The following is a 26667-nucleotide window of genomic DNA, read 5'->3' as shown; positions in this document are numbered from 1 at the left end:
TTTTTTTTTTTTTTTTTATGAATGGGATGTGTTGTTTACTCTCTGACAGAGCTATTTCTGTCAGCGCTGATGATGAACACATACAGTGTGACCACACTAACTTCCTCTATCGCCTTGCTTCTTCTCATTGGCTCAGGCTCTGCTTTCAATGGCAAAGGCTGTGCGTCTTTGAGCTAGCTGTGTGAACGTGTGCTTTTTTCTTTTCTTTTTTTGTGGGAGTACTTGTGTTTGTGTGTGCATGTGGGCCAGTGTTGAGGGGTCTCAGCAGGCCTCTTCTCAGAGATAATTGATAAAAAACATCCTGTTTCCAAGGGTGAGAGAAACAGTCAAATTTGTTTTCCAAATGATGTCACACTGCCCACGCCAAAAAGAACATTTTATATTTCAAAATATGACTGCAGCAGCCTCGCAGCTATCAAGCAACTTGCAACTTTTTTGATTGTTGGGAAGAGATATGTTCACCTAAATGACAAATCTCACATCACTCAAACATGAAACAAAGACTGAAGCACTGACCCTAATATTTAAGTAAATTATTTTCCCTGTTGCATGTTTAAGGTTGGTTGTTATAAGGGTTTTTCAGCATTTTTTTTACTGACAAAACTCAGTAGAGTTTTTTAAAAATGGAGTTTGATTTAAATAGGGGAAAATAGGGCAGTATATAGGCTGTGTTACAGTAAAGTGACGTGATTTTCTAAACTTACTGTATGGTTGTACCTGTTTTATTACTTACCTTTACCCACTTAGTCATCATATCCATGTTACTGATAATTATTTATCCAAAATGTCAAAATATTTGAAATAATAAAATAAAATGTAAAAATTTAAAAAATATTTGAAATTATATTAAATTAATGAAATTTTAAACTTAAAATATAAATTTAAAAAATAGATTAAAAAAATTAAATCAAAGTAAAAAATAACATTTTTAATAAAATTTGAAATTGTATTCACTGTAAGCTTCCTTTGTTGAATAATTATTTGTTGTTATGATATTTTATTATTATTTTTATTTATTTGTTTATTTTATGTTGCTTTATTCCATACCTCATTGACTTTTTATCTGCTGTCATTTTCTCTATCTTTGTCTGTAAGGTTGCTGTGTGTTGCGCCTATAAATAAAGTTAATTATTATTAGAATTATGGTGTAAATATTTGGTGAAAACACCAACAGGCAACTCTACAATATCGTGTCAATATCAATATCCAGGTAAAAAATATAGTGATATTTGATTTGCTCTTTATCGCCCAGCTCTCTTTAAATTTATCTTAATCCAGATTTTATGTTCCCAACTTTGCTGTTCCTGGTACCTACAGCAACACGACGCTGATCGCTTTATTTTACAGAAAATAAGGTTGTCTTGGGCAAAAATTTGTATTATATTGTAATACAATTTTCACATGGATTTAACTATTTGCTTAATTTGACCTTTCCCCCTTTTTATAATCAAAATGAACAGAAATTAAAGGAGCTTTATGTGAAATTCAGAGCGAATGAGTTGTCTGGACATGGTCCTTAATGTGGAGGTGGCTGAGCTGGGGGCTAGCAGCTAACGATGCTAACTCCATAAAACACTAAACTAAACAGCGGCAACAGTGCTAACGGGGCTAATGGTGTTAACCAGGGGTGAACCGGAGAGTGGGCAGTAAGCTTCCATGAAGATGCCATCCTGATATCAGTGGTAACTGTGTATGAGTGCAATGCAAAGTGGCAGCGATGAGCAAGCCGTTGGGATTCACACATGCACTAACATGTGCACATACAGGCGGACTGGCTTACCACAACAAACCACAGAGAAGCCCGGATTACAACACCCAGAGAGAGAGGTGGCGTGACAGGACGCTATTACTCCACTATGTCTTTACATAGCAAATAGTGGTTCGCTGTTGTGTTAATGTTGTCGTTGGTTTAATGTAAAAACTGTCTTCATGTTCATTTTCACATTTGATCAATAACAGTCTAAATAAAGGATTTTTTTTAGCTTTCCTCCTTTAAGTAAACTTCATCTTGAGTATTGGAATAATGAAATATCAGTCCTGTGATTTTCATGTTAATAATTTGGCTGCTTCACCTGCACTCTGAGGTGGTTGCTGCCAGGATATTTTATTACTTTCTGCGTTACCTCCTCAAGGCCTGAAAAAGATTATCAAACGTACATTATGTGTACATGCTTGTATGTACGCACTAACATGCTGGAAGGCATTTACGCTCACATACTCTAAATTAATCCAGCATGCTTTGGATAATGCAAACGTTCAAAGAGGATATTAGAGGACAGGTGCAGTCCTGTACCTAATTACACATGTACTTTAAATACGCACATGAATGCTGTGATTGCGTGCTTGTGTGTGGGTGTGTGTTGTAGCGGTTTGTTTAGGAGGAGGTTTTTGAGTGATGTGTGAATAAGTAGGGCTTGTTGGGTCAGGGTTTAAAATGACAGATTGTGTCAGAGAGCATGGGGGTCATGGTAATGTTCACTTGATCCTTTTGTTACGTGACTTTGATGAGATGCAACGTGCGGAAAGTTGAAGCCTCATGTTTGAAATCCCTATAGTGTTGTGTTGCTACTTGGACAGTTCAGATGAAGGGCTGAATGTTTAATTAGCGTGCCATAAAAGATCTGCGGTGACAAACCACATACAGCACTTAAAAACACAAACACACACATGAACGCACACATGCACGCTCACACAATAATGCCCTGGCTAAAGATACTACCTGATATTCTCTACTGTACACTATTCTGTGATGCATTCAATGACCGTGTGGTCTCTTTTTGTTTTTTTGTGTGTATGACCTGAAACGGGGTGCATTATTATATCAAAGTGTATATTACAGTTTAACTGTGGGTTTAAGCGCGCTGTAAAATGTAATTTTCTAGGATTAGGTCATCCAAATGACAAAAAACTCTTTTAGTCAAAGTAAGTATTAGTTTTGTTCCCCAGGTTTTTACCATAGACTGTATAAAATACACTCACTCATGAGCAAGACCCTGAGATATTTGAACTGCCCTGCTTGGGGCAGTAACCCACTCCCAACCCAAAGCTTTTGATTTACCAGTCCATCTATGTCCCAACCCTCACCTATGGTCATGAGCTCTGGGTAATGACCGAAAGAATGGGGTCGCGGATACAAATGGTAGAAATAAGTTTCCTCAGAAGGGTGGCTGGGCTCAGCCTTAGAGATAGGTTGAGGAGCTCGGAGTAGAGCTGCTGCTACTTTGCATCAATAGGGGTCAGTTGAGGTGGTTCTGGGATCTAATCAGGATGCCTCCGGGGCGCCTCTCATTAGAGGTCTTCCAGGCACGTCCCACTGGTAGGAGGCCCCAGGGCAGACCCAGAAACACACTGGAGGGATTACATATCCCCCAGGAGGAGCTGGAAAGCTTTGCTGGGGTGAGGGACGTCTGGAATACTTTGTTCAGCTTGCTGCCCCCGCAACCCGGCTTTGGATAAGCGGTTGAAAATGGATGGATGCATGTATAAAATGATGGGCTTAGCCGCTGGACACCCCTCATGGTTCTGTGTGTGCATGTGGTTCTTCTTCATGGTTCTTCAGAGTAAAGTTGTATTTACATGGATAATTCGTGGTGGCGTGTCAAACGCTTTCTCAGTCTCTTTTTGTCTTCAGAATGTCTCGTCTTCAGCGTCTTCCTCTTGGTATGCCCGTTCAGCTCAAAGGCCTCTCCAGCTCTCTCTCCAGGTGCGGCTAATAGTAGCTAATGAGTCAATGCCACCAACCCCCAAGTGGGATGTCAGTGCTGACCGAGACTCCTACCACCTGCCTGAACTACACCCACATCTACAAGACATTCTTTAAACTACCAATAAAGCATCATGACAATAGCGCTTTAGTTTCTTCTGGGAGCTATCTCCAGTTACCAGTGTAACTCCTTTGCGGTTACTATCCTCAGTAGTGAAAATGGCGGGTGGTGGAACAACCAAAGTAACTGTGGAAAACAAAATGCAGTGTGTCCTGTCTTGTTGACAGTTGCTAGGATCCAAGGAAATTGGAAAGTGACTTGGTTGTCCTCGCAACAGTGGCGCCAGCATATTACCGCTTGGAAACGCTAGGGGCGGAAAAGTTGTCTTTTTCCGTTTAAATTCTGAGGGAAATGTTTGCCGTGAGACTCAGTCAACTCCCAGTTACACCTCTGTTATCCATTATCATTTTCAAAGCCTGATATCTTTACTGTTTATTGGTTATGAATGCTAAAATGCACGTCATCGTGTTCAATAATAAACTCAAAAATGTATGAAAACAATGTACAGTGAAGTTTTAGGACATATTTAAACAAGTTCTGTTGCTCTGTCTCCCTCTCAGTTCGCTGTCCAATGTTTCTTTTCCCAAAATTCAGTATTGACATCTTCGCCTGCCTGCTGTGTGTGTTTGTGTGTGTTTGAACTGCTCTGAGGACATCCAGTTTGAGTGTTTCTCCTCCAATGCTCTTTCCGGTTGAGGAACAGTAGTTTTTCTGTCGATGGGGCTTATGGATTGGCACATTCAGCATCCCTGCCCCCACTCACTCGCCCACACATGCAAACACAGGAACAAACTAGATCAGACTTTGTTGCATTGGTCAGGTGACAGAAAGGGACTTTTTTGAGTAAGAGCAATATTACGTACTTGCAGTAAGTCAAAGCTGGACAATAGTCCTGTCATATTAAGCATGGAATTGTTTTGCTGTTGATTGATGCTTTGAAGATAATGTAATGACAGACGCACAGAGAGCTCTTTCAAACACATGTGAACCACAAGGTTTCATGCATGTCAAGGCATGTTCTTTATACTTGTGAAAAAATGTTGACATTTTCACAGTCAAGAAAATTAAGTTAAGGCCTGGCAGTTGCTGTAACTTTAAGCCTTCACTAACAAGTCTTTAGTTGTTGACTAGAGGAACATGCTGTTCTCTCAAGAACATTGACAACACCAGTCTGTGACAGTCTGTGTTTGTTCCCTGAGTTGCACAGCCAGTGCATGAAATATTCCAGTGGCAGGTAGGCTTGCACTTACTAAAGTGGTATTCATGTATTGATTGGCTGAATCTACACATGTATTCAGGATCATAAATAGTAAGAACAGAATTTTTTGCTTGGTCTATTGGGATTCTAGCCTTTTGGGATGGTTCCTCTGGTGATTTTACTGCCGTCTCACATTTCCTGAAGGATTAAATAGTCTTCTGTGGGTTGAGATGCTTCTACAACCTCCAGGCTTCGTTTTAGTGACAGTGTTTTTAGTGGTGATAAGAATGGCAGATGGGCTAAAGTAGCAAAATGCATCCATTCCCTTGACTCTTAAAGCGAGATTATCTAACTCGTGGAAAAAGAAAAAGAAAGACACAAACTTCTTCTTACAGTGCATGATCAATAAAACAACCCCTCGATCAATTCAAAACACTCAGGGGGTTTGCTAGTACAGCCCTACTTGGATTGGTATGACAAGTAATTGGCTAATGTTAGCAAACTTTAGATAGACATTGCTGTGTAACAGACGTTAATGAGTTAGTTTACTGTAGTTTAGTGAAATAACCAAGTACTAAATAGTATCGAAACATCTCCAGTCAAATGATACCTGCATTTGATTGTTTTTCTGTGCTGGGGGTCCGATCCCGGACTGTCCTGACCCCACCGCGAGATCAGCAAACTTTCTGTTGCTGCCGTTTCCTCCAAGCAAAGGTTAGTTCAGTGTCAGCCCAGTTAGCAAGAGTTAACACAGCAGCAGAGGCTAACATCATAATCTGAGCTGTAAAATGCTCCCAAGAAACTCACATTGACACCTAAACAGCTGTCAATGTCTCTGTCATTACACATCGATAACCAATAGGTAACGTTAGCCGTGTAAAGCTAACAGTTACCCCTGTCATTGTGCGAGTGTGGCCAGGTGGACTCCAACAACTTTCCTAGGAAGAGCTCACATTCCTGCTGCAGTAGCTAACCCATACAGTCTGTGTTGTGGTGAAGTTGAGTGCGGTGCATTTGACAGAATTGGCAGTTCAGTGTGCCAAGATGCCACCAAAATGTTCAAAATTATGGCTATACCACATGCCACTCCTTTCACATGATGGCTTTCGAAAGTAGTCTGTTGGCATCCTATCACTTTAAAGGGAAATTTCGGTTTATTTCAACCTGTCTCCTATCGTCCTAAATTTGTTTCAAGTGACTAGTGACATAAAAATAATAGTTAGCATGTTAACCGTTAGCCTAGATACAGCCGGGGCGCATAGTAGCGTCAGACCTGTTAAAACGTAAGTGAACGGGCAACCTTCAAGTGCAAAGTTAGTCCACTAAACAAGTTTTTTTTCCCACAAAGACCGCCTCATATCGTTAGGATAAATGTCAGAGAACATATAGAAAACGACTTGTAAACGTGTTGTCTTACCTTACCGGTGTGCTGTCATGTTTGTTTATCCCTCTAGCTTTGCTTTCCAAAGCGCGGCCGAAATATCGCGAGAACAAGCAGCAATCTCATAGCGTGCCTGAACATGCAGCAACAGCTGGAATGTAGAACCGGACAGTAGCCTGAAAAGTTCATTCATTTATTTTATGAAAGATTTATAGAATAATGGCTGACTTTTTACCAGACTTCAACTTTGTGGAGGAGGAATTTGATTTTGCAGAGTTTGATGGCCGCCCTTATTTATTTGAGCCACAATACACTGACGAAGAGCTTCGTGAAATTGAAGAACGGAGGAGGAGAGAGAGAGAGGCGCAACAGGTAGAGGACGAGAGAGGAGGAATGGCTGCTGCAAGGCTGCGTAGCTCTGGAGATTGGTGGTGTACCTGTGAATGCTGTGCCCCAGTGCCCACAGAAGAGGAATGCCTCTGTTGCAAGGAATGGGACCGGTTGCAGCCTTATTTTCAAGGTCTGGATGTGACCGAGGACGAGACACCTCCACCAGGAGTAGTATCCAGCTGGGCTTTATCTAGAGCTCACGAGATATATTTCGGCCGCACTTTGGAAAGCAGAGCTAAAGGGGTAAACAAACATGGCACCACACCGGTAAGGTAAGACAACACGTTTACATGTCATTTTCTATATGTTCTCTGACATTTATCCTAACGATATGAGGCGGTCTTTGTGGAAAAAAAGCTTGTTTAGAGGACTAACTTTGCACTTGAAGGTTGCCCATTCACTTACGTTTTAACAGGTCTGACGCTACTATGCGCCCCGGCTGTATCTAGGCTAACGGCTAACATGCTAACTATTATTTTTATGTCACTAGTCACTTGAAACAAATTTAGGACAATAGGAGACAGGTTGAAATAAACCGAAATTTCCCTTTAAGGGTACTGATATTACCTTATTACTGGTATCACAATTTTCTAAGTAATACCAAGTCCTAGTTAACTGACTCTACGTCTCTACTTTTGCAACAGTCATACTAAGTTTTGGCCTTTACCATGAACCCTTAATTATCACTTGTGTTCAGCAAAAGTTACTCAAGTTTGTGCCCTGATTACACCTGATATTAACATGCATCTATGGTGATAGGACCACAAGTGGGCAGCTCTAAGTACAGGTGTGAATGGACCCAATGCGTCCTCAGTGTATCTTGACATCCAGTCGCTTAGTCCACACTCAGGCCTGGTCTCGGCCGCATATAGTTGCATTCTTTTAGTAGTCTGTAGGCTAATGTGTCCTGGTCCACGTCCTTTTCACAGGCGGAAGTACCTACTCATTGGGGCACCAACAATGTTGTTTTAAGAAAGTCTTCCCATTGTTTTGTACATTAAACCTTCTTCTTCTGCTACTTCTTCTTCTTCTCCTTCTTCTTCTCACTTTTGTGCTCATTCTCATGTCTGGCAGACCAGGCACAGGAAGTGCATTGCTGTCTCCCGCTAGTTAAAAACAACAATGCATTTGGTCCCTACAAACGGAAAGGATGTGCATGTTTATTTGTATATAGAACAAGAAAATGAGATCCAGTCACAAGTGGTCACTTGTCCTTTACATTCTAATGCCAGGTGTGTACAGACACACTTAGAACTGTCCACTTGTGACTGGATCACCCGACATACATGTTAATACCCGGTCTGAACAGGGCCTCAGGGTGTTGGAACCTATCCCAGCATGTACTGAGTGAGAAGCAGGATGCACGCAGGACATTTAAGCAATAAATCACAGGCCATGCACACTTCCACCTAAAGACAATTTAAAGATTCCAGTTTACCTGATGCTACCGGCATGTCGTTGGACTGTGAGAGAAAATGGAGCGCTCAGCTAACCCAGAACCACCTCGCACTTACTGAAAAACCACTGACACCTAGGAGAATCCATCTTTTACTATACCTTTGTGTTGCTTTTTGCAGAGTTGTGGGGGTCGGAATCTGTCACAGATGAAACTGGATATGACCTGGACATGTTGCCCGTCCATCACAGGGTTAACGAATATTATAAACCAGTCACTCTCACATTCTATGAACAATTTGGAGTAACCAGTTAACCTTTACGTTTTCCGGAGCACCAAGAGAACTCACAACCTTCTCCCTACCTGTAAGCATGAGTGAAAGTACACCCTAAGTATGAAGTTCTTGGTGTAGTTGGTGTACATTGGGATACTACTACCTCAACCTTTATTGTTTCACATTGTCATATTGCCCTCAGCTTAATGCATTCCTGGACATGTGCCTATTCAAATTTTTATTTATTCATTTAAGGTTATTTTTTATGGCTTTTTTACCTTTATTAGATAGGACAGGATAAGTGTGAAAGAGGTATAGAGAAGGGATGAATGCAGGCAAGGGCCACAGGTTGGAATCTGCCCACTGTGGCAAGGACATAGATTCAGATTCAGACAACTTCATTTCTCCCACCATGGGCAATTTGTTTGAACAGCTTGCCTTGCACACATACTGCAACATACAGTCATATGTAGGCACATAAATAGATAAGTAATAAATAAAAATTTAAAAAAAGCCAAAGAGTTCAATGGACTAAAGGAATCTATATATAATAAAAAGTTATTAGACTGATTATCAATAAAAGAGATATAAAAACAATAAAAAAAAATATTTGTGGAGAATTTGAAAGATGTGACATAGCCTTTGTACATGGGGCTGCCACTCTACTAGGTTAATTTTTCAAAGCCTGTATGGTTTAGAAAGAAATTAGAAACACTTGACATTCACGATAACAAATTATGAGTGAATGATGAGTGTAAATTAGAAGAAGAATTCAGTTCAACAGTTTAAAAGTCTCTGTCTTTGAACTTTTGGAGCATTGGGCACACAAATGAAAGAGGAGATGATGATGATGATGAGTAAAATGTCTCAAATTGTCTCTTACTATGTGCACCTTGAAATGAGTTATCCTCCATAGTTGGTATTATGGACACCTAAGGCCCATGTAAGGGAAGGACTTTCGGAGCATTGAAGGCCGCTGTTGACTGACAGAGAAACTGATTGACTGACTGACGGCTCTATTCATGTGTTGTTCCTCGCACTGTGAGTAATGACGAGGTATCTAAAAATGAATTGTCTTTGTTTTTTTTTTATGTTGACCTGTGGTTATCAGATGTGTTTTCTTGTTTTAAATGTGATTGTGAAACTGGTTTGTGCATGTGGGTTTTGACAGGCAGCTGGTGTCACCTTTTCCGGGCACTGAAATCTTTCAAACCACGTTTCCACCAAAAAATTTAAGTAGAATATTCGTAGAACCTGTATGTAACCCATGCATAACCTGTTTTCTAAACCCTAGATCTGTTTGGTGCTCCTGCCTTAGAAAGCACTTACAAATTAAAGCAGAGTTGTTACCAGATGGAAATAGCTGTGTCACTGCTCCGTCTAGCTTTTTACTGTATTTCCTCTTCACTTACAATGCAGAGGAACTTGGTGATAGTCTTGGAACAGGGTTGCACCCAGAAAAGAACAGGCTGGAGAGTTCAGAGTTTCGGTCACAAGTGATGGGGTTTGTAAAAATAAGAGGGTTTGTGATTTGTGCAGTGTTGGTTCTCTCTTGACTTGAATCAGTGGACTGCAGTATGTCCAACTCCACCTAAGTATCGGATCAGTGTGCAAGGTACCTCAACAGAGGGGTAACGAAAACAAGGAGGGAATGGAACAGTTTTATTGGTACCATGCACTAGGGTTGTGCCATATCATCTTGTTCACAGTAATACCAGTATATTTTTTAATATCATATGACAAATTCATGATATTGGTGATATTTGGACATATTGAAGTCATACTGTTACCCAGGGCAACGACAGACATGGCTGAAAGCGAAATAATTAGCAATTCCGCTGCGGTTTCAAAAGAGGAGCAGCTTCAGTTCAATTCAATTCAATTTTATTTATAAAGCCCAATATCACAAATCACAATTTGCCTCACAGGGCTTTACAGCATACAACATCCCTCTGTCCTTTGGACCCTCACAGCGGATATGGAAAAACTCCCCAAAAAAACCCTTTAACGGGGGGAAAAAAAACGGTAGAAACCTCAGGAAGAGCAGCTGAGGAGGGATCCCACTTCCAGGACGGACAGACATGCAATAGATGTCGCACAGAACAGATCAGCATAATAAATTAATAGTAATCCGCATGACACAATGAGACAGAGAGAGAGACAGAGAGAGAGAGAGAGATGCAGGACAGACGGTAATGACAATAGCTTACAACAACATTAATGAAAGTAATAATATTATAGTTATAGTTCTGGCTACTGTGGTACAATATGTTGAAAGTATGTATTAATATCTGGCAGTATACATGTGTGACAATAATCATATGTGTATAATAACAGTAGAAGTATGACTAATGACTAATGATGGCAGCAGCAGCAGCAGCAGGAGGCATCTGGCAGGACCATGGCAGCAGCACAACCACACACATCACACCATCCAGGCACCGCTACAATATGAGTTAACCTAAGAGACAGTGTAGCACAGCCTTTCACAGGTTACAGCGTGATGATTAGAGGAGAAATGGGAGAGCATAAAGGTCCAGGTGGGAAAAAAACCCCAACTCGGCTGTTTAGGATTTTGCTTTGTTATCGCAAAAATACCCTGAAATATTGCCCACCCCTACCATCCACAACATTTCACAATTGAAACCAACCTGGACTGCTTGGAGGCCTTAGTGGTAGAGTACCGGACCATACCGGCCTACTTTCAGGGTGCTGACCCCCGATCCACCTCAGTGCCAGACAAAACACATTATTGAATTTTTTTCTTTGTGATCCCAAGTAGAAGTCAACTGACTGAGTTATGTAATCGTGGTAATGGGCACACTTTGTTGAGTTGTGAGGGTTCTCGGCTTGTCCCACACAGTAGGCTTCATCCCACATTCATTAACAGCTTGCTCGGTTGGATCCTGTCAGGTACATTAATCTTTTCCTCTCTGTCTCTTTCCTCTTCTCGCTCAGTGACATCACGCTTGTGTTGCTGATGGAATCTCCTGTTTGGTGTTGCCGTGGCAGCAGGAAAAAAGCCAGTCATGGGGTCACGGCAGCGACCGGACAGCTGCCTTAGAGAGTGATGTTACACGCACGTCTTGCTCCACCAGCTTTACTATACACACCGGGGACACGGTAAGCTGGGGAAGCCCTCACACACACACACACACACACACACACACACACACAGAGCCAACACTCACTAATCCAATTAGGACATTAGTTAGTTGCAGCCTGGCCCGGGCCTCATTGGACACACGCTGATCCAATTATTACGGGATGGATAGGTTGGGCAATCCCAGTGTTTCCCAGCTCTAAGGTGCTTAAGTGGCTCTGTGCCACTTCATCAGGAGGACACCTCATACGCACAAAGGATCCCCTTGCTATTTTTGTGGACATACACGCTGCCTGCCTGGTGAGTCAACAAAGGCGAGGAAGAAGCCAAGAAGCGACTTCCACTCAGTCAGCAGAGTTACAGAGAGTGAACCGGAAACCCAGAGCTTAGCCAGGGTAAGAGACTTTTCCCCTACGCACGGCTCTGTCTACACAAAACTCCTAATCACATGCCAGGAATAGTCACGGACATATACACTCTGGAAATTATTAACAGGAACGCAGAACAATCAACGGATGGAAGACCTTGGGATGCTGCTTTCACCCACCAAACATGCACTCATTTTCCATGTGCTTGAAAACCATTGATATCATTTCTAGTGTGTGTGTGTGTGTGTGTGTGTGTGTGTGCGTGTGGATATGTGTATTTTCTGAGAGCCTCTTCATCAAACAACGCACCAGAATGAGGCACACTCCAAACAAGGCCACAAGTCCATACAGAGGCTCTTAACTAACACTCACTGCGTAGTGAAGCTCTGCAGGGCTGTTATATTCTCTTTTATTCTCTTCTACACACACACCCTGGGTACTGTAGTAACGTCTGTATGAGGCAGCGTGATTGAGTACAATAGCCTATCCTCTTTTCATGTGACGAACTGTGCTGTGGATGTTGGGGTCACCCACTCACGTGAATGTGCCACATAAACAGACAAACAAACAAGCGCACGCAGGCTGCGGACGGGAAAGCGATGTCACTGCCACTTTCCACTTTTGGTGGAAGAAAGCTCATAAAAAAGAGAGTTGGTTGTGTCTGTTATTTGTCATGTCAGGTTCTCCTTATGCTAATGTACCATTCATCTGTGTCATAGAACCATAATGACTCTCAGCGCAGAGAGCCTCGCTGAAGCACTCAGAGTAAAGCCCTGCTGTCCACTCAGTCAGCTTTTCTGTCTCTACACCTCCCTGTTTCTATCTCTCTTTCCCTGTTTTTTTGTTGTCTGCATGTCTCTGTTTGCACACTTCCCCGTCTCTGTCTTTTTGTCTGTCTGCCTCTCTGTCTCCACGCTCTCTTCTTGTCTGTTTCCCTGTTTTTTTACTTTTGTCTGTTTCACTGTTGTCTCTGTTGTCTTTCTTTGTCTCCACTGCCGTCTCTTCTGCAAGCCAAATTTATGTTTATTACCTCGGGCACTCAGGTTGTACAAATGTACAAAGAAATAAAACACTGTTTCACAACTTTACACACACACACACACACACACACACACACACACACAACAAAACCCTTCCCTTTGCTTGAACCTTATTATTTTTACTTCCTTGAAAGTATTTCCTTATGGTGTGCTAGAAAGTAAAAATTTCTTCTTTTTTTTTTTAAAGATATTTTTTGGGCCATTTTGCCTTTAATGGACAGGACAGGTAAGCATGAAGGGGGGAGAGAGAGAGGGGATGACATGCAGCAAAGGGCCACAGGCTGGATTCAAACCCAGGCCGTCTGCTCTACCACTAAGCCACCGACGCCCCAGAAAGTAAAAATTTCAAGATTGAAATTTAGTTTTTGCCTCTTCTGCATATTTATGGGACCATTAGTTCTGCTTTTTACGTCTCTGCCCTGGCAATAGCTGTGACCAGAGGCATTATGTTTTCAGGCTGTCCGTCTATCCCATTCTTGGAAATGCAATATCTCAAGAACAACTTGAGGTAATTTCTCCGGATTTGGCACAAACGTCCACTTAAACTTAAGAATGAAGTGATTAGAATTTGGTGATCAAAGTTCAAGGTCGATTTACCTTGCATCAGTCTCATTCTTGTGAACGCAACATCTCAAGGCAGCCTTGAGGGAATTCTCTCAAATTTGGCACAAACGTCCTCTTCAAAAATGAACTGATTAGAATTTGGTGGTCGAAGGTCACTGTGACCTCAGAAAACATGTTTTTGGCCATAACTCAAGAATTCATATGCTCATTTAGATGAAAATTCACACTTTTGTCTAACAGGATGAAATAATGAAGGGATGACATTTTATAACCAAAAGGTCAAAGGTCACCTTCACTGTGTCCCGGCCAGTATTTAACACCATATCTCAGGAACAGAGGAGGAGATATTTGGTCAGATACTAAATTGGCAACACTAGTCTTTGGTGTCCACCTTGAAACTGTGCTGATTGTATAGATCTGCTATGCTCGACGTTTTCATAGACATGGATGTAAACTAACTGCAAGTTGACTGGTTCATGGAAGCATAAAACCATGAGGTGGTAATTCTAGTTATTTTTTCAATTAATCTAGGAATTTGTCTGCATTTATTTTTATTATTAAACAATTGTGAAAATTAGATTAGGAAATCAAAAATCTATGTGACAATCTGTTTCTAAAAATAGTATTTGCAGCACAAACAGTCATTGTTTAATCATTTTTTAAAATTACTACTTGGCGGGACTCTGGTGCGCAATCAGCCACTCATTTTTTGTGTTCTCCTCATTTTTCTTCAGTTTCTGCAACTGGAAAATTTTCAGAGCCGGGCGTGTCCTAAGGGAACGTTGTTTACTGTAAACTGTGATGTGCAGCGTCTTCTTGCAGCATGCAGCACAACAACTTTTGGGTGTGAGTGGGGACATAAAATCTGAGTGAAGATCAGTTTAAACCAAGCGGCAATCTCCAAGGTGGAAAAGTAGAGCCAACTCGGAAGTGCCAAAAACTGCAGTTCACTGAATGGCCACCTGGGGCTCACTGTTTACAGCCTGGCACAAAAAAAACAGTCATAGCTAATATCATGATTCTGTACAGGGTTGAATCTTTCTTTTAATTTATGTGTTCACATTTTATTGAGGCCCAAAGTTACGCGTATTTAAGGGCGGGCTGCTTGAGAGACAGGCTGTCTGCGAGGAGTTGCTTCAGTCTGTGCATCACTTCTGGCTCCAAAAAACTAAGAAGACAACAGATGAAATGCCGACCTTGAGGCTTCAAAACAGGAGTCCACGAACCAGCGGGTGACATAATGGTAGCTACATCCATCATTTTGTACAGTCTGTGTGTTTGCTTCAGCTTAGCGTTAACTTTATTGTGTGCTGCACATGAGAACTTCATCACATCTCCTGACTTCTCCCACAACCACCTTATTTCTGGCAAACTGTCGTGAAGCTGCCGTGTTTATTGCAGCAGCCATGACCGGTGTGGCTCACACACATCACTATGGTTTAAACCTGTGCTGCTTGTAAGAAATCTTGGCACCTTTTTGGTCCTTTTGGAGCCTTTTGCATACCGTAGTTTGTATGTTGTGAAATATTTGTGTATGCGTGTGTTATGAAGTGTGTCATTCAGATCTGGACAGTTGTCCGTGTTTCCTAGGCAAGCGGCATATGCTAGCAGTTGTCCAGCGTCAGTGAACGGCCTGTCTGACATGGAAAGTGAAGGGAGGAGAGTAACTGAGGTTTCAGCTTGAGGGGACGTGGGGGGATAGCACATAGCCCTGGGGAGGTTTAACGATGTACAATGTGTGTGTGTGTGTGTGTGTGTGTGTGTGTGTGTGCCTGCCTGAGGTAAACTAGGGGATGTTGACGCTGATGTGTTCTGATGGACTCTTACACAGACACAGACCCTGCCTGTGACTCACAGACGAGACGCACGTATTCCCCATGGGACAGCCCGAGGAATGAACACACACACACACACACACACACACACACACACACACACACACACACATTCATATGCTTGCCAGGTTAGATATCTGCAGGAGCCACTCATGGATCTTGTTCTAGCAGGAGAGAGGGATCGGAGCAGGGAGGGGAGTGTGGGATTGCGGGGACGTTTGACTGCAATCCTTCAGAGACTGAAGCTTTGCACTTGAAACATCTCATTGTGTTGCCGTGGATTTTTTTTCTGTGGTGAATTTCTCTGTGAAATTGGATTGGGACTTCTTGGGGTTTCTCGCTCACCTCTGGCTCACCCTTACATTGGCATAAATGTGTGCAGGCACAATGTTCTGTTCTGTTACCGCCTATACTGCCTATAGTGGCGCACCATGAATGGTTCTTATTGAGCGGCTGTGGGAGTGTGAGGGAGTTTTCTGGGTGCGTGGCTGACTTCTCTCAAGGCGCTGACCACAAAAGTTTAGGACAGTGACCAAAGGGTGCAGGGCTTGATAAAGACGGATGATGAGGCTAGATGAGGGGAGCGAGGCGGCACTCGAGTCGTAGCTCTGAGCCAAAGACTTTGTCTCATTCTGCCCCTGACTCACTGCACATAATCAGACATTAAAACATGAGTAAAACATTTACATTAGCCATCGCACGAGTACATCAAAATGTGTGTTCACAGAGCTGGAGACGAAGATACAAACACACAATCTTGGAGACACAGAAAGAGCCAACGGGTTAATGTGAGCTGTGTGTGACGCCAACCGTATGCTCGTTATAATAGTGCTGGGAGCCTCCGAGTGACAGATATCACACACACACACATGCTCACACACATACACATACACACAATGGATGATCAGTAAGTCATTCTGAGATCAAAGCATCCATCACAAGTGACTGCCCATTTATTAGAAGAATCAGAGAGTGACCTCGATATCAGCGCAGTCCTGTCAGTCAGCTGTTAGACGCTGCATTTGCTTCTTAGAGGACTTGAGTTGTTTGATTCTCTGATGTGTGTGTTTCAGAGGATGGTGAGAGGGAAGATGCAGCAACACAGCATGAGTTTACTCAGTGCAATAGAGAGATAGTTGGAGGTTGCTCTTGGACAGATAAAAGTGTGTGTCAGATGCAGAAACAGAAATCAACAAAAGCCCAGGGGCAAAAAAATCACCTTGATGTGACCGTGAATTTATAGCACAGCAGCTGAGGAGTATCCTTTCACCCTGTTCAAAAGTTTTCAGAAAGCTGCCAGCTATTCATACTTGAATGCATCTATTGTCCCTTATGGGCTGCTGTAGGTGAGCTGTGGGAACTGGTGACGGAGGGATTCTTTCCAGTGCATTCTGGGTGTGAATGAAAGAAAGAAAAAAACATGCAACGTAAAGTAGAACAGTAGAACATGTTGGCACTACAAAGCCAGCAGTAGGAGAAAATGGCAACAACTGTGCCATAAAACAAAACCGGAAAAAAGGACCTCAAAGGCACTATTCTCCTCTGCTGTGAGTTTCCAGCAGTGGGAAATAAGCATGAATGTGTGGTACATTATGATTTAAAACAAACCAGATTTGGACAAATGGACCGCCTGTTTGCCAACATGCAGTAAAAATGTATTATGTCTTTGTTCTGACCCTGGCAGTGCACAGAGGTATGGTTCTGTGTGTGTTTGTGTTTGTCATGGGCGTAGGTTTGCATATGGAGAGTAGGGACATGTCTCTACCAATGTTTGAGTGAACTGGGGTCTCTTTAATAAACATTGGATACTCACAAAACAGGGCCTGAAAGAGGCGCATGCTGCTTCGCACGCAAAAGTAGTGATCTATAAAAACAGATTTGATGGGAGAAACTTTGACCCATGCTTACGACCATTTTGGAGACAGGAAATAGGCGATGCAGATGGTGAGGTGGAAGGCTGTCGGGGGGGAGGTCATGCCTCAGGTGGAGGAGTTTAAGTATCTCGGGATCTTGTTCATGAGTGAGGGTAGGATGGAGCAGGAGATTGACAGGCGGATTGGGGTGGCGTCAGCAGTGATGCAGGCGCTTAACTGGTCGGTTGTGGTGAAGAGGGAGCTTAGTCAGAAAGCGAAGCTCTCGATTTACCGGTCGATCTACGTTCCAACCCTCACCTATGGTCACGAGCTCTGGGTAGTGACCGAAAGAACGAGATTGCGAGTACAAGTGGCCCAAATGAGTTTCCTCCGCGGGGTGGCTGGGCTCAGCCTTAGAGAGAGAGCTCGGACATCCGGGAGGGACTCGTAGTAGAGCCGCTGCTCCTCCACATCGAGAGGAGCCAGTTGAGGTGGTTCGGGCATCTGGTTAGGATGCCTTCCGGACGCCTCCCTTGGGAGGTGTTTCGGGCATGTCCAATTGGGAGGAGACCTTGGGGCCGCCCCAGGACACGCTGGAGGGATTACGACGACAAGTATGAGTACCTGTTTTTACAGCCAATCAGCTTGTAGTGAAGTCCTCTGGTCAAGTCAAAATGGCCAAGCCCTCTGTTTCCGTCCTCACAGTGTGCTGGTGTCGGACGGTGGGTTGCTGCTGCTGCTCGCTGTATGTGCTTATGTCCCCTCACACACACACATTGTCATTGACTGATTAATTGGCAATGCTTACTTATTTCATAGTGGTGTATTTATCAGTCCATACAGTCCATCTGATGCCCGTTTTATGTTTTTAGTCGTTTCATCACTGCTACAAATGCAGCTTTAGTCAGTATCTCACTATCACTATCCTCATTCATATTGAAGCTACAAATCATATTCAGCCACAAAATAAGCCTGAAAAGCTGGAAATCAGAACAGAAGTGCAGAGAGTTGTTGCATAGAGATGATACACCATCTCATCTAGTTGCATTGGTGTGAACCGCAGGTTTTTAGAATGTTGCAGAGCGGCGCATTGCAAGTAGCTGCCTGTTTCATGTTTTCTCATCTCGTCACAAATCTTTGGTCTGAATTGGGCTTAACAGTCCTGTGCACAAATTGTTTCTTATTGATTCAGTAAAGGACAGTGCATTTTATTTTTCAATATGGGAAGATCACATATTTTTGCCCGATCAAAAGTGTTTTAAGTTAATTAAAGTAAATTGTGCCTACTTGTCTGTTTACTCAGCAGGGATAACTTTAGATATGAAAAGTTGATCTACAGGAAAACAAATACTTGAAAGCAATACAGAATACCTTAGAGCTTTACTGAGTTATATGTCATCATAGTCTGTTTTTATGTTTTGAATCGTCACCCATCATTTTGCGTTTTCTTGACATAAATGATACATGAAGTGTTGGATGCTCAAAACGTCCTGGGGGAGAAACCCTAGAGCAGGTACTAAAAATGTGTCCCTACCAAAGTTGAAATGAAACCGGTGTCCTCAGTGTTCCTGTCTGTGTCTGTGTTTCTGTTTGTGTGTGTTAGTGTGTGGTGGAGAGACTGTCCTTGGCCCCCAGCAAAGATGAGGGAAGCCCACAAATGAATATCTTGTTTAATCTCTCATGTGTCCTCTGTGTGTGTTTGTGAGACAGAGAGAGGTGGAAGATATTTGTGCACTCTAACGTCTCATAAGGTGTGCCTCTGTGCCACCTCTGACATCATGTTAATATCAGTTCCTGAACCTGATCCATGTCCATTGTCTCAGCTGTTGGGACAAAAACTTAATAGATGATAGATACACACTGATAAACAGATGATCCAAACCACATGTGAAAGGATTATTCTGCTCATAGTTTCCACTATCAGTTTTATAAGTAATAAAAGGTTTATACTCACCAAGATAAAGGGGCGTTCCACTGATTTTATGCAGATCAGTTTACCAGTTATTGTTAGTACTGTGGAAACAATTGTATAAAGTCTTCTGTGTCTCTGGAGGATCTTTGTGAAGTCTGATGTCATCACAGTTATCTCAGGTTGGGCTTTGGGAACTGGCCAGAATTTGTGACAACTTAAAAACTGGCACTATGTGGGTGTTAACCAGCCATGAAGGATGTAATAAAAGACACTACAGAGCTGAATTATGGGAAGTTTTGGATCAAGTGTTTTCGGCGTTTGACCCACACTTTTGTTGCACCACTGTTAATATTTCTGTTGTAAGTCTGTCCTCTGCAAGTCCTCCAACTGTGTGAAAGTGTGATACTAAATTGCTGGAAAATCCCCTCAGGTGTGTAGATCCCCACTTATTCTGGAGAGACACAAGGGTGAAAGGCGATAAAAGGATCACCCCAGGTTACTGCTGTAAACATTGTAGGGCTAGATGACATGGAGAAAATCAAATGTCACACTATTTATTACCAGATACCTCAATATTGATATTAGGACTAAATTTTAGGATTGACTATTGGTGCTTTCACAAAATATTTCCGTCACAAGGTTTTAGATGAATAATAATCAGCCATCTGGATATAATGACTAAGGCCCTGATCACACAGAAAGCGCTCTAGCTGCTGGAGGAGGCTTTTTCGTAATTGTTTTTACTGAGAATGAAGCTTTTTGTGCCTCACATTTCTGCGCTCTAGGCACCTGGCATCTTTGCTGGAGCGCTTTGAAATCCTTGAGTTGAAAAAACTTAAACTCAGGGTGGAAAAACACCCTGTGTCATCTCTTTTTTTAACATCATTTTTTTCCCCATCGCCCAATTGTATGATTTGAGAGGCGGGCCTTCTGTGGTGGTCATGACAATAAGTTTACAGTAGGTAAACAATGGAGGAGAAACTGTTGGTAGTGGTTGCTGGATACCCAGAGCTATATGGCCCGACAATAGACAGCAGGGTGTCAAACTGCCCCCAAGTCATCCTAAAATATGCCTGGAAATGACCATCATTGAGGAGAAGCTCCTGGACCAACTGGTGGTACTCCCCTTGATCCACCTTCATTATTAGGGTCTCATGTACCCACACAGATCTCTGTTTATCTGTGCCCAACAAACTATTTACTGACAGCCTCTCACCCTCAAACAGAGCTACAGCAAGTACCCTCTGCCTCAACATGTCAGGAATTAGATACTAATTACTGTGGAGAAAAAAAATGGAACATTGATTACATAGGAAGGTAAGTGTAAGGAGGTGATGGGATGGTTGTCTGGCAACAATAAAAAAGTGCAGCAAGCGTTTTTACTAGTGGCATTCATTAAATCATTTAAAAAAAAAAAGGCAGTGTGGTGCGCCTCATGTTTTGAAAGGAACATTGACTTGTAATGTCACTCCGTGCATGAGTTGACGACATGAATGCGTCGACACACCTTAAATTTCACAGTGACAACTTTGACCTTTCCATTAGGTTTTATTGTGTCTCTTGGATGACATGCACTTTTAGTGATGAGTGGATCTTCAAGCATTAGAATATGTATTAATTTTGACTAAATTATGTGAACTGTTTTCATTCTAGTCCTCACTTAGAGAAAAAAAACAATGGCGGAGCATTGTTCCTGTGGGCTATGGCAGCACTAAACCCCTGAGCTTGCCTGAGAAGGACTTAATGCACAAATCTGCTATTTGCAGCCTGTTTTATTTTGTTCTGAAAATGTTGCCGTGCAGCCTCATTCTGTGGACGATAAATGAGGTGCAGACTTCCATCTGTGTCACCAGTGATGAGGAAATACAGTGAGTGCTGGACGGAGCAGTGAGTGACAACAACACCGCCCACATTTAAGGGTACTATGTGCGGAGGAATTGCTAAACTGATCCGTGGTCTTGGTATATGTCCACAGGGGTTACTTTTGGCTCTAAAGGTACTATGCTGAATTCTTTGGGGGGAAATGGGGCTAAACTTTCTCATTTCACAGCTAAACAGTACACTGAAATATATTTTGGAAACATTTGAGGCAAGAAATAGGCGTTGAGTTTGACAGTTTGACTGCAGCTCACAAGCTGTCATTGACATGATTGACAGCTGCCCTCTCTTTACTGACCAAAGCCTCCGTCATGGCCTAGATTCTCTAAAGCCTGATGACAGAGCCAAGCAGAGGTGCTGAAGTCTAGTGTTCTCTCAGACCACTTTAATTACAAATTACCCAAGGTTTGTCTTACGGGATTTTTACTCATTGACGCCAAAATTAAACTGCCCACCCGAGCTGTGAAGCATTGTTTTGTAGTTTAGCCTTACATTCCTGTGTAAACACGTATCTGTCTCTGATGTCAACACACTGTAAATGGATTTTGAACTGATGGTAATGCAGCCAAAGAAAGTGTGTCACTACACAGACAGAGTCAGCCTCTGTCCCTTGCTTCACTTTTCCTCTGCATTCCTTTCATCTGTGAACGTCCTTCTTTTTTCCTCTCCATGACTTCATGAGTGTAATGGCTGAATCATAGATTATGTTTTATTGCACTTCAGACTTGTATTAGGCAATTGTCTGCAGCGCTCGTCTATAGTGAGGAATAAACCTGACCACTTAGGTATCTGAGGAATCCACAGCATCACCACACTTCTGTCTGATAACGGTGGAACAGTCTGATTCCTATCACCTGCGATGGTGTAACGGTCTCTGTCTGTGAGTGTGTTTGTGTGTGTGTTTGGGTGTGTGGGAGTAAGATGTGTTGCGTCCTCATACCATAATAGGCTTCTCCGAATAACTGTCCCATAACTCTAGTCTCGTGAGTAGATACAGCTGGCTCTGGCCTCAAAAGGAAGAGAGAGAGAGGGGGAGATAGTTGCTGTAACTCTCACTTTCACTCTGTTTCAAACACACACATACACGCTGGACTCTAATTCACCCTCTGAGTCAGACAGCAAGGTTTCCGGAAGGAATTCCAGGCATCCCGGGAACTATCTTCCTGATTCCTAAAGGCTTAGTATTATGCTCATCCTGTCTAGATCCTCAGCCAAGAAACACACAGTCCAAAAAGCCCAGATATCCACTTGGATGAGCTGAATTTATGTCGTGACTGAGCAGCAGGGAATGCTGCTGTAATCCTGGCCGCGCCGAACCACGAGTGATGAATTCCAACGGTGATGCTGAGCTGGCAAACGCTCACGGGAATACCACAGAGGCAACAGAAATATGCACAATATGGCCAGGAGAGATGAGAGGAAGGAAGACAGAGGGAGGGATGAAAGATAACCTGTTGAAATATGGTGTCTCGGTTAAGTCGAATGCGTGCTGTCGAGAGGAGAGATGGGCTTTCACTACAGCTCCTCTTACCCTCATGCTGCTCTCATGCCTGTGCGGGTCAGACCCACAGGCTCTCAGGTTCATTTTTCCACTGTGAGGGTAAAGTCAGGAGTCCGTACGCCACTGTGTTTAGACAACACACAGTCAGCTGCTAAAGAGACAAGGAGCTGCAGAGGTTTTCTTTCAATGGGGGTGGCAGCTACAATACGTGGCCAAAAGTATGTGGACACCAATATTAGAAGATTTCGGTGATTTCTGTCCTTACTACTGCTGTGCTGAAGGTCAGCTTGACAGTTGGGGTGTCACAATATGCTGGTATTGACAATAACTATGATATTTAAAACTAAATTATTGATATCATATTAATATTACACATGTGATAATATTGTATGAATAATCCAGCACCTCTTAGATTATTTCCCTCTCTTTCCGTTCTCACTTTGTCTCGCTCCTCCAGTGCCACCTGGTCATTATCCATTGTGTGTATTTGCTCTTTTTGTACACTTACATACAGTTACAGTCTCTCTCCACCTCTCAACATTTGTATTTTGAGTGTAATTCTTTTACCAAAAAAGAGACAAAACACACAATAATCAAAATTAAAGGTGAATTTGACTTGTAGCATTATTTTTATTTTATTTATTGCAAAATTTGTATAGATATTGCAATTAATATGTATTTTTTTAAGATTATTTTTTTGGCTTTTTGCCTTTATTAGAAAGGACAGTTTAAGTGTGAAGGGGGGATCAGGAGGGAATGAAATGCAGCAAAGGTCCACAGGTTGGAATTGAGCCTGCAGCTGCTGCAGCAAGGACATTGCCCTAGTGTATGGGACGCCTGCTTTACCCACTAAGGCACCGGGCACCCCTTGTGATGACATCTTTATCGTCAACTCTTTTGGCCGCAACAATCATGGAGCGAGAATGTGACATCCTGCCAGCCCAGCTTGATGGCTTAATGTAGGCAGAGCACAACCTGGCTGTCGGTCGGACGGCCAGGTTGGTGGATGAATTTTTAGATAATTTGGTATGTTACGTTTATTGACAAGAATGCAACATTTGGAGAGAACAAACTCAATTATTTAACACTCAGCTGGGTGATGAGTGGAGGATAAAATCTGGATTGCAGGAGCAGCTGGAGGGCTTTACACGCCTGACGTACATTCAAGCACGTGAGACCTCAGTCAACCTGGGCAGTAGCAAGATGCTCAATAATCGCATGAATTATAGAGTGGCCTGTTCCAAGAGGGCAGCTGAGCCAACCATATGACGGGTGTCAGGGGTGGGAGCAGACAGAGGGAGGGATTTTGGAGTCTGTCTGGTCTTGTGGACCAATTGTGCTTCCATCTCTTGTCTCTCCTGTTGGCTGCTGGTGTCATCAGTGATGGTGACGCAAGGTGCATCGCAACACAAAAAACGCAAGCCAGAAGCCTCATTCTCGTTAAAAACAATTACAAAAAGGTGTGATCAGGCCTTAGTGGTTTTGGACCTGGCATTGTCATGTTTAAACCTGACATGACATTCACCAAGCTGTTGCTGAAATATTACTTACTATACTTTCCTAAACTGGAACTAAAGGAATTAGCCCAAACAATTTGTTACCAAACATTGAACAGTCCAATACAAAAATATGTATCATACAGGGTGTCATACTTTAATACATATTAGTATGTTGTTTATGCATACACAAGTTTACTTTTGGTCTTATAATTTTTATAGAGAGAAAAAAACATGACATGCAGATGATTCTGTGCAGTGGAAGAGGGATCCTTAAATGGTTCGGTGATTATGAAAATGATGTGAATCATGTATTCTGGCCTTTGCAGTCACCAGATCTCAAACCAGTCGAGCACTTAAGTGAGATCTTGTGCCAAAGTGTTTGGTCAGAAAACAGCACTGCATTAAAAAACACAAGAGGATGTGTTGGTGAGAGACCTGCTGTTTCAGCTACGAGTGAGATGACAAAATTGGAAACATTTTGAGTAGTGGATCCATGAATTTGAAGGCAAATCGGCCACCACACCACTGAGCAGTGGTTGTTAATAATATGACAAACATAGCATTTAACTTCTGTCTTTACAATCTCAAGGTAAACCACAGAAGTTGTTCACCCTTCAGCAGAGTCTGGGAGACTGTGAGTTTATTCCAAGGATCTTTGAAGCTGCTCTGTCAGTCTGTGGTGCCCAATAGTTTACCAAGATGCTGTATTTTCCTTCGTTTTATCACCCATTTGTATGCTGGGCATTTTTAATGTGCGCATTCTGTTGTGGCAGCTGAGTTTTAGCGTTTTGAGTGTGAACCATCTGAATATAATCAGAAATATTTCACACTCATTGCCAATTCCCACTTGCTCGTTCACTCAAATTTGAGATCTCGCACTCCACAGTGGACGGCGGGTGAGTGAGTGCTTTGGAGTGTGCGTGAGTGTGCAGCCGGTGGAGTGTTGTGTCCATGAAAGACTCTTCTTCCCTCCACTCGGCGGGGAGAGAAGAGTGGGCTGCCGTGGAATTGAGAACCCTCATCCCCTTCACTACAGTGGGAGTGAGCCACTGGGTCCACGCTAAGTGCTGCCGGGCACTATTACTGTGAAAAGGACCCCTCTCTAGGGTGTCCTTTCAAGTGTCTGCTGAACGGGACACTACTGAGAGCCGCGGCCAACTACTGTGTGTGTGTGTATCTGTGTGTGTATCTGCCTGTGTGGGCCAGTGTACTCGCTTGTATAGTGTGTTGCCGGGAAGGTTTGTGCAGCTGAAACCAGATCAGGTATGTGTGACAGCCACCGCGTGAGTGTGCATTTATAGAGCAGCGCGTGTGTGTGTGCCAGGTTACAGTATTAACAGACAGCAGTGTGTTTGTACAGGACACTAATAGCCACATGGCTGATATTAGTGGATCAGTTTCCATCACACTCTGTGGCGTAGAAGCGCCTGATTCAGCAGGTGTCCCCCATGAAGGTCCTCGCTGTTCCCTGGCTCCTTGGAAAGGGTCTGAGTGTCCTGAGGAGGCTTTGCCTTGTGATGTGGCCTTACAGCTGACCTGCCAGGTGTCATGTTCACACATTAAACCAGGGGAGTAAAATTCTTCAGTCAAAGGGAAAGGGATGGGGCTGAGGGCTTCCTTCCAATAATTTGTCATAGGGGTGGCCAGAGGGGGCCACTCAAAATCTTGGTGTGGCTCACCAAAACCAAAAGCATCACTGAATTTTAGGACTTCTGTTATGTTGTTTAAGTATAGCTGCTAGTTAAAAAACATGTCAGTATGAGAGTTAAAGAATCACATCCTGGTATACTTTGTTTTCCTATTTTACAGTCTCTGATTATCTTATGTGCAGAGACTACTATCGGTTAACACTTAACATTTTGAGTTCCACAATAATCCTGTTTTAATGGGTCATGTATCTGTATATACATCTATTATATGGCAACTCATTATCTCTGCCAGGCATAAGCTTACAGGGGATCACGTGTTTGGTCTCAGCTAATCTCACAAACTACTTGACCTTTCAGCCTAATATTTTGTGTGCACATGTACGACTGTATGCTCAAGATTCCCTTTAACTTTCTGTTTAATTCATACAAAAAACTAATTGTAAAAAGTTGTTTGCTGCTGCTTGTCAGCATCACAGTGACGACAAGACTAGACATTTAAGACTAGACTTAAGACTTTCCTCTTTGATAAAGCTTATAGTTAGGGCTGGCTCAGGCTTGCCCTGTACCAGCCCCTAGTTAGGCTGACTTAGGCCTAGTTTGCCGGAGGACCCCCCTATAATACACCGGGCACCTTCTCTCCTTCTCTCTCGTATTCTATTACTGCATCTTGCTAACTCGGCCATCCTGGATGTCACTAACTCGGCTTCTTCTCCGGAGCCTTTGTGCTCCACTGTCTCTCAGATTAACTCATATCGCAGCGGTGCCTGGACAGCGTGACGTGTGTGGTTGTGCTGCTGCCGTGGTCCTGCCAGATGCCTCCTGCTGCTACTGCCATCATTAGTCATTAGTCATACTTCTACTGTTATTATACACATATGACTATTGTCACACATGTATACTGCCAGATGTTAATACATACAGTACAGGCCAAAAGTTTGGACACACCTTCTCATTCAATGCGTTTTCTTTATTTTCATGACTATTTACATTATAGATTCTCACTGAAGACATCAAAACTATGAATGAACACATGTGGAGTTATGTACTTAACAAAAAAAAGGT

General features: G+C 42.8%; 1 protein-coding gene across 2 annotated transcripts in view; it reads left to right on the top strand.

Annotated features, from left to right (window-relative positions):
- Nucleotides 1–26667, top strand: part of alg2 (ALG2 alpha-1,3/1,6-mannosyltransferase) — a 113216-nt gene that overhangs the window by 36266 nt on the left and 50283 nt on the right. For both annotated transcript variants that reach the window (XM_078171520.1, XM_078171521.1), the window contains one exon: nt 11362–11526. In XM_078171520.1, coding sequence (XP_078027646.1) covers nt 11474–11526 — 53 coding nt within the window. In that variant the 5' untranslated portion in view covers nt 11362–11473. The remainder of the gene's footprint in view (nt 1–11361; nt 11527–26667) is intronic.

The sequence above is a fragment of the Epinephelus lanceolatus genome, chromosome 10 (genome assembly GCF_041903045.1).
Source record: "Epinephelus lanceolatus isolate andai-2023 chromosome 10, ASM4190304v1, whole genome shotgun sequence".
Classification (NCBI taxonomy): Eukaryota; Metazoa; Chordata; class Actinopteri; order Perciformes; family Serranidae; genus Epinephelus; species Epinephelus lanceolatus.
This window is presented reverse-complemented; position numbering and strand designations above follow the sequence as displayed.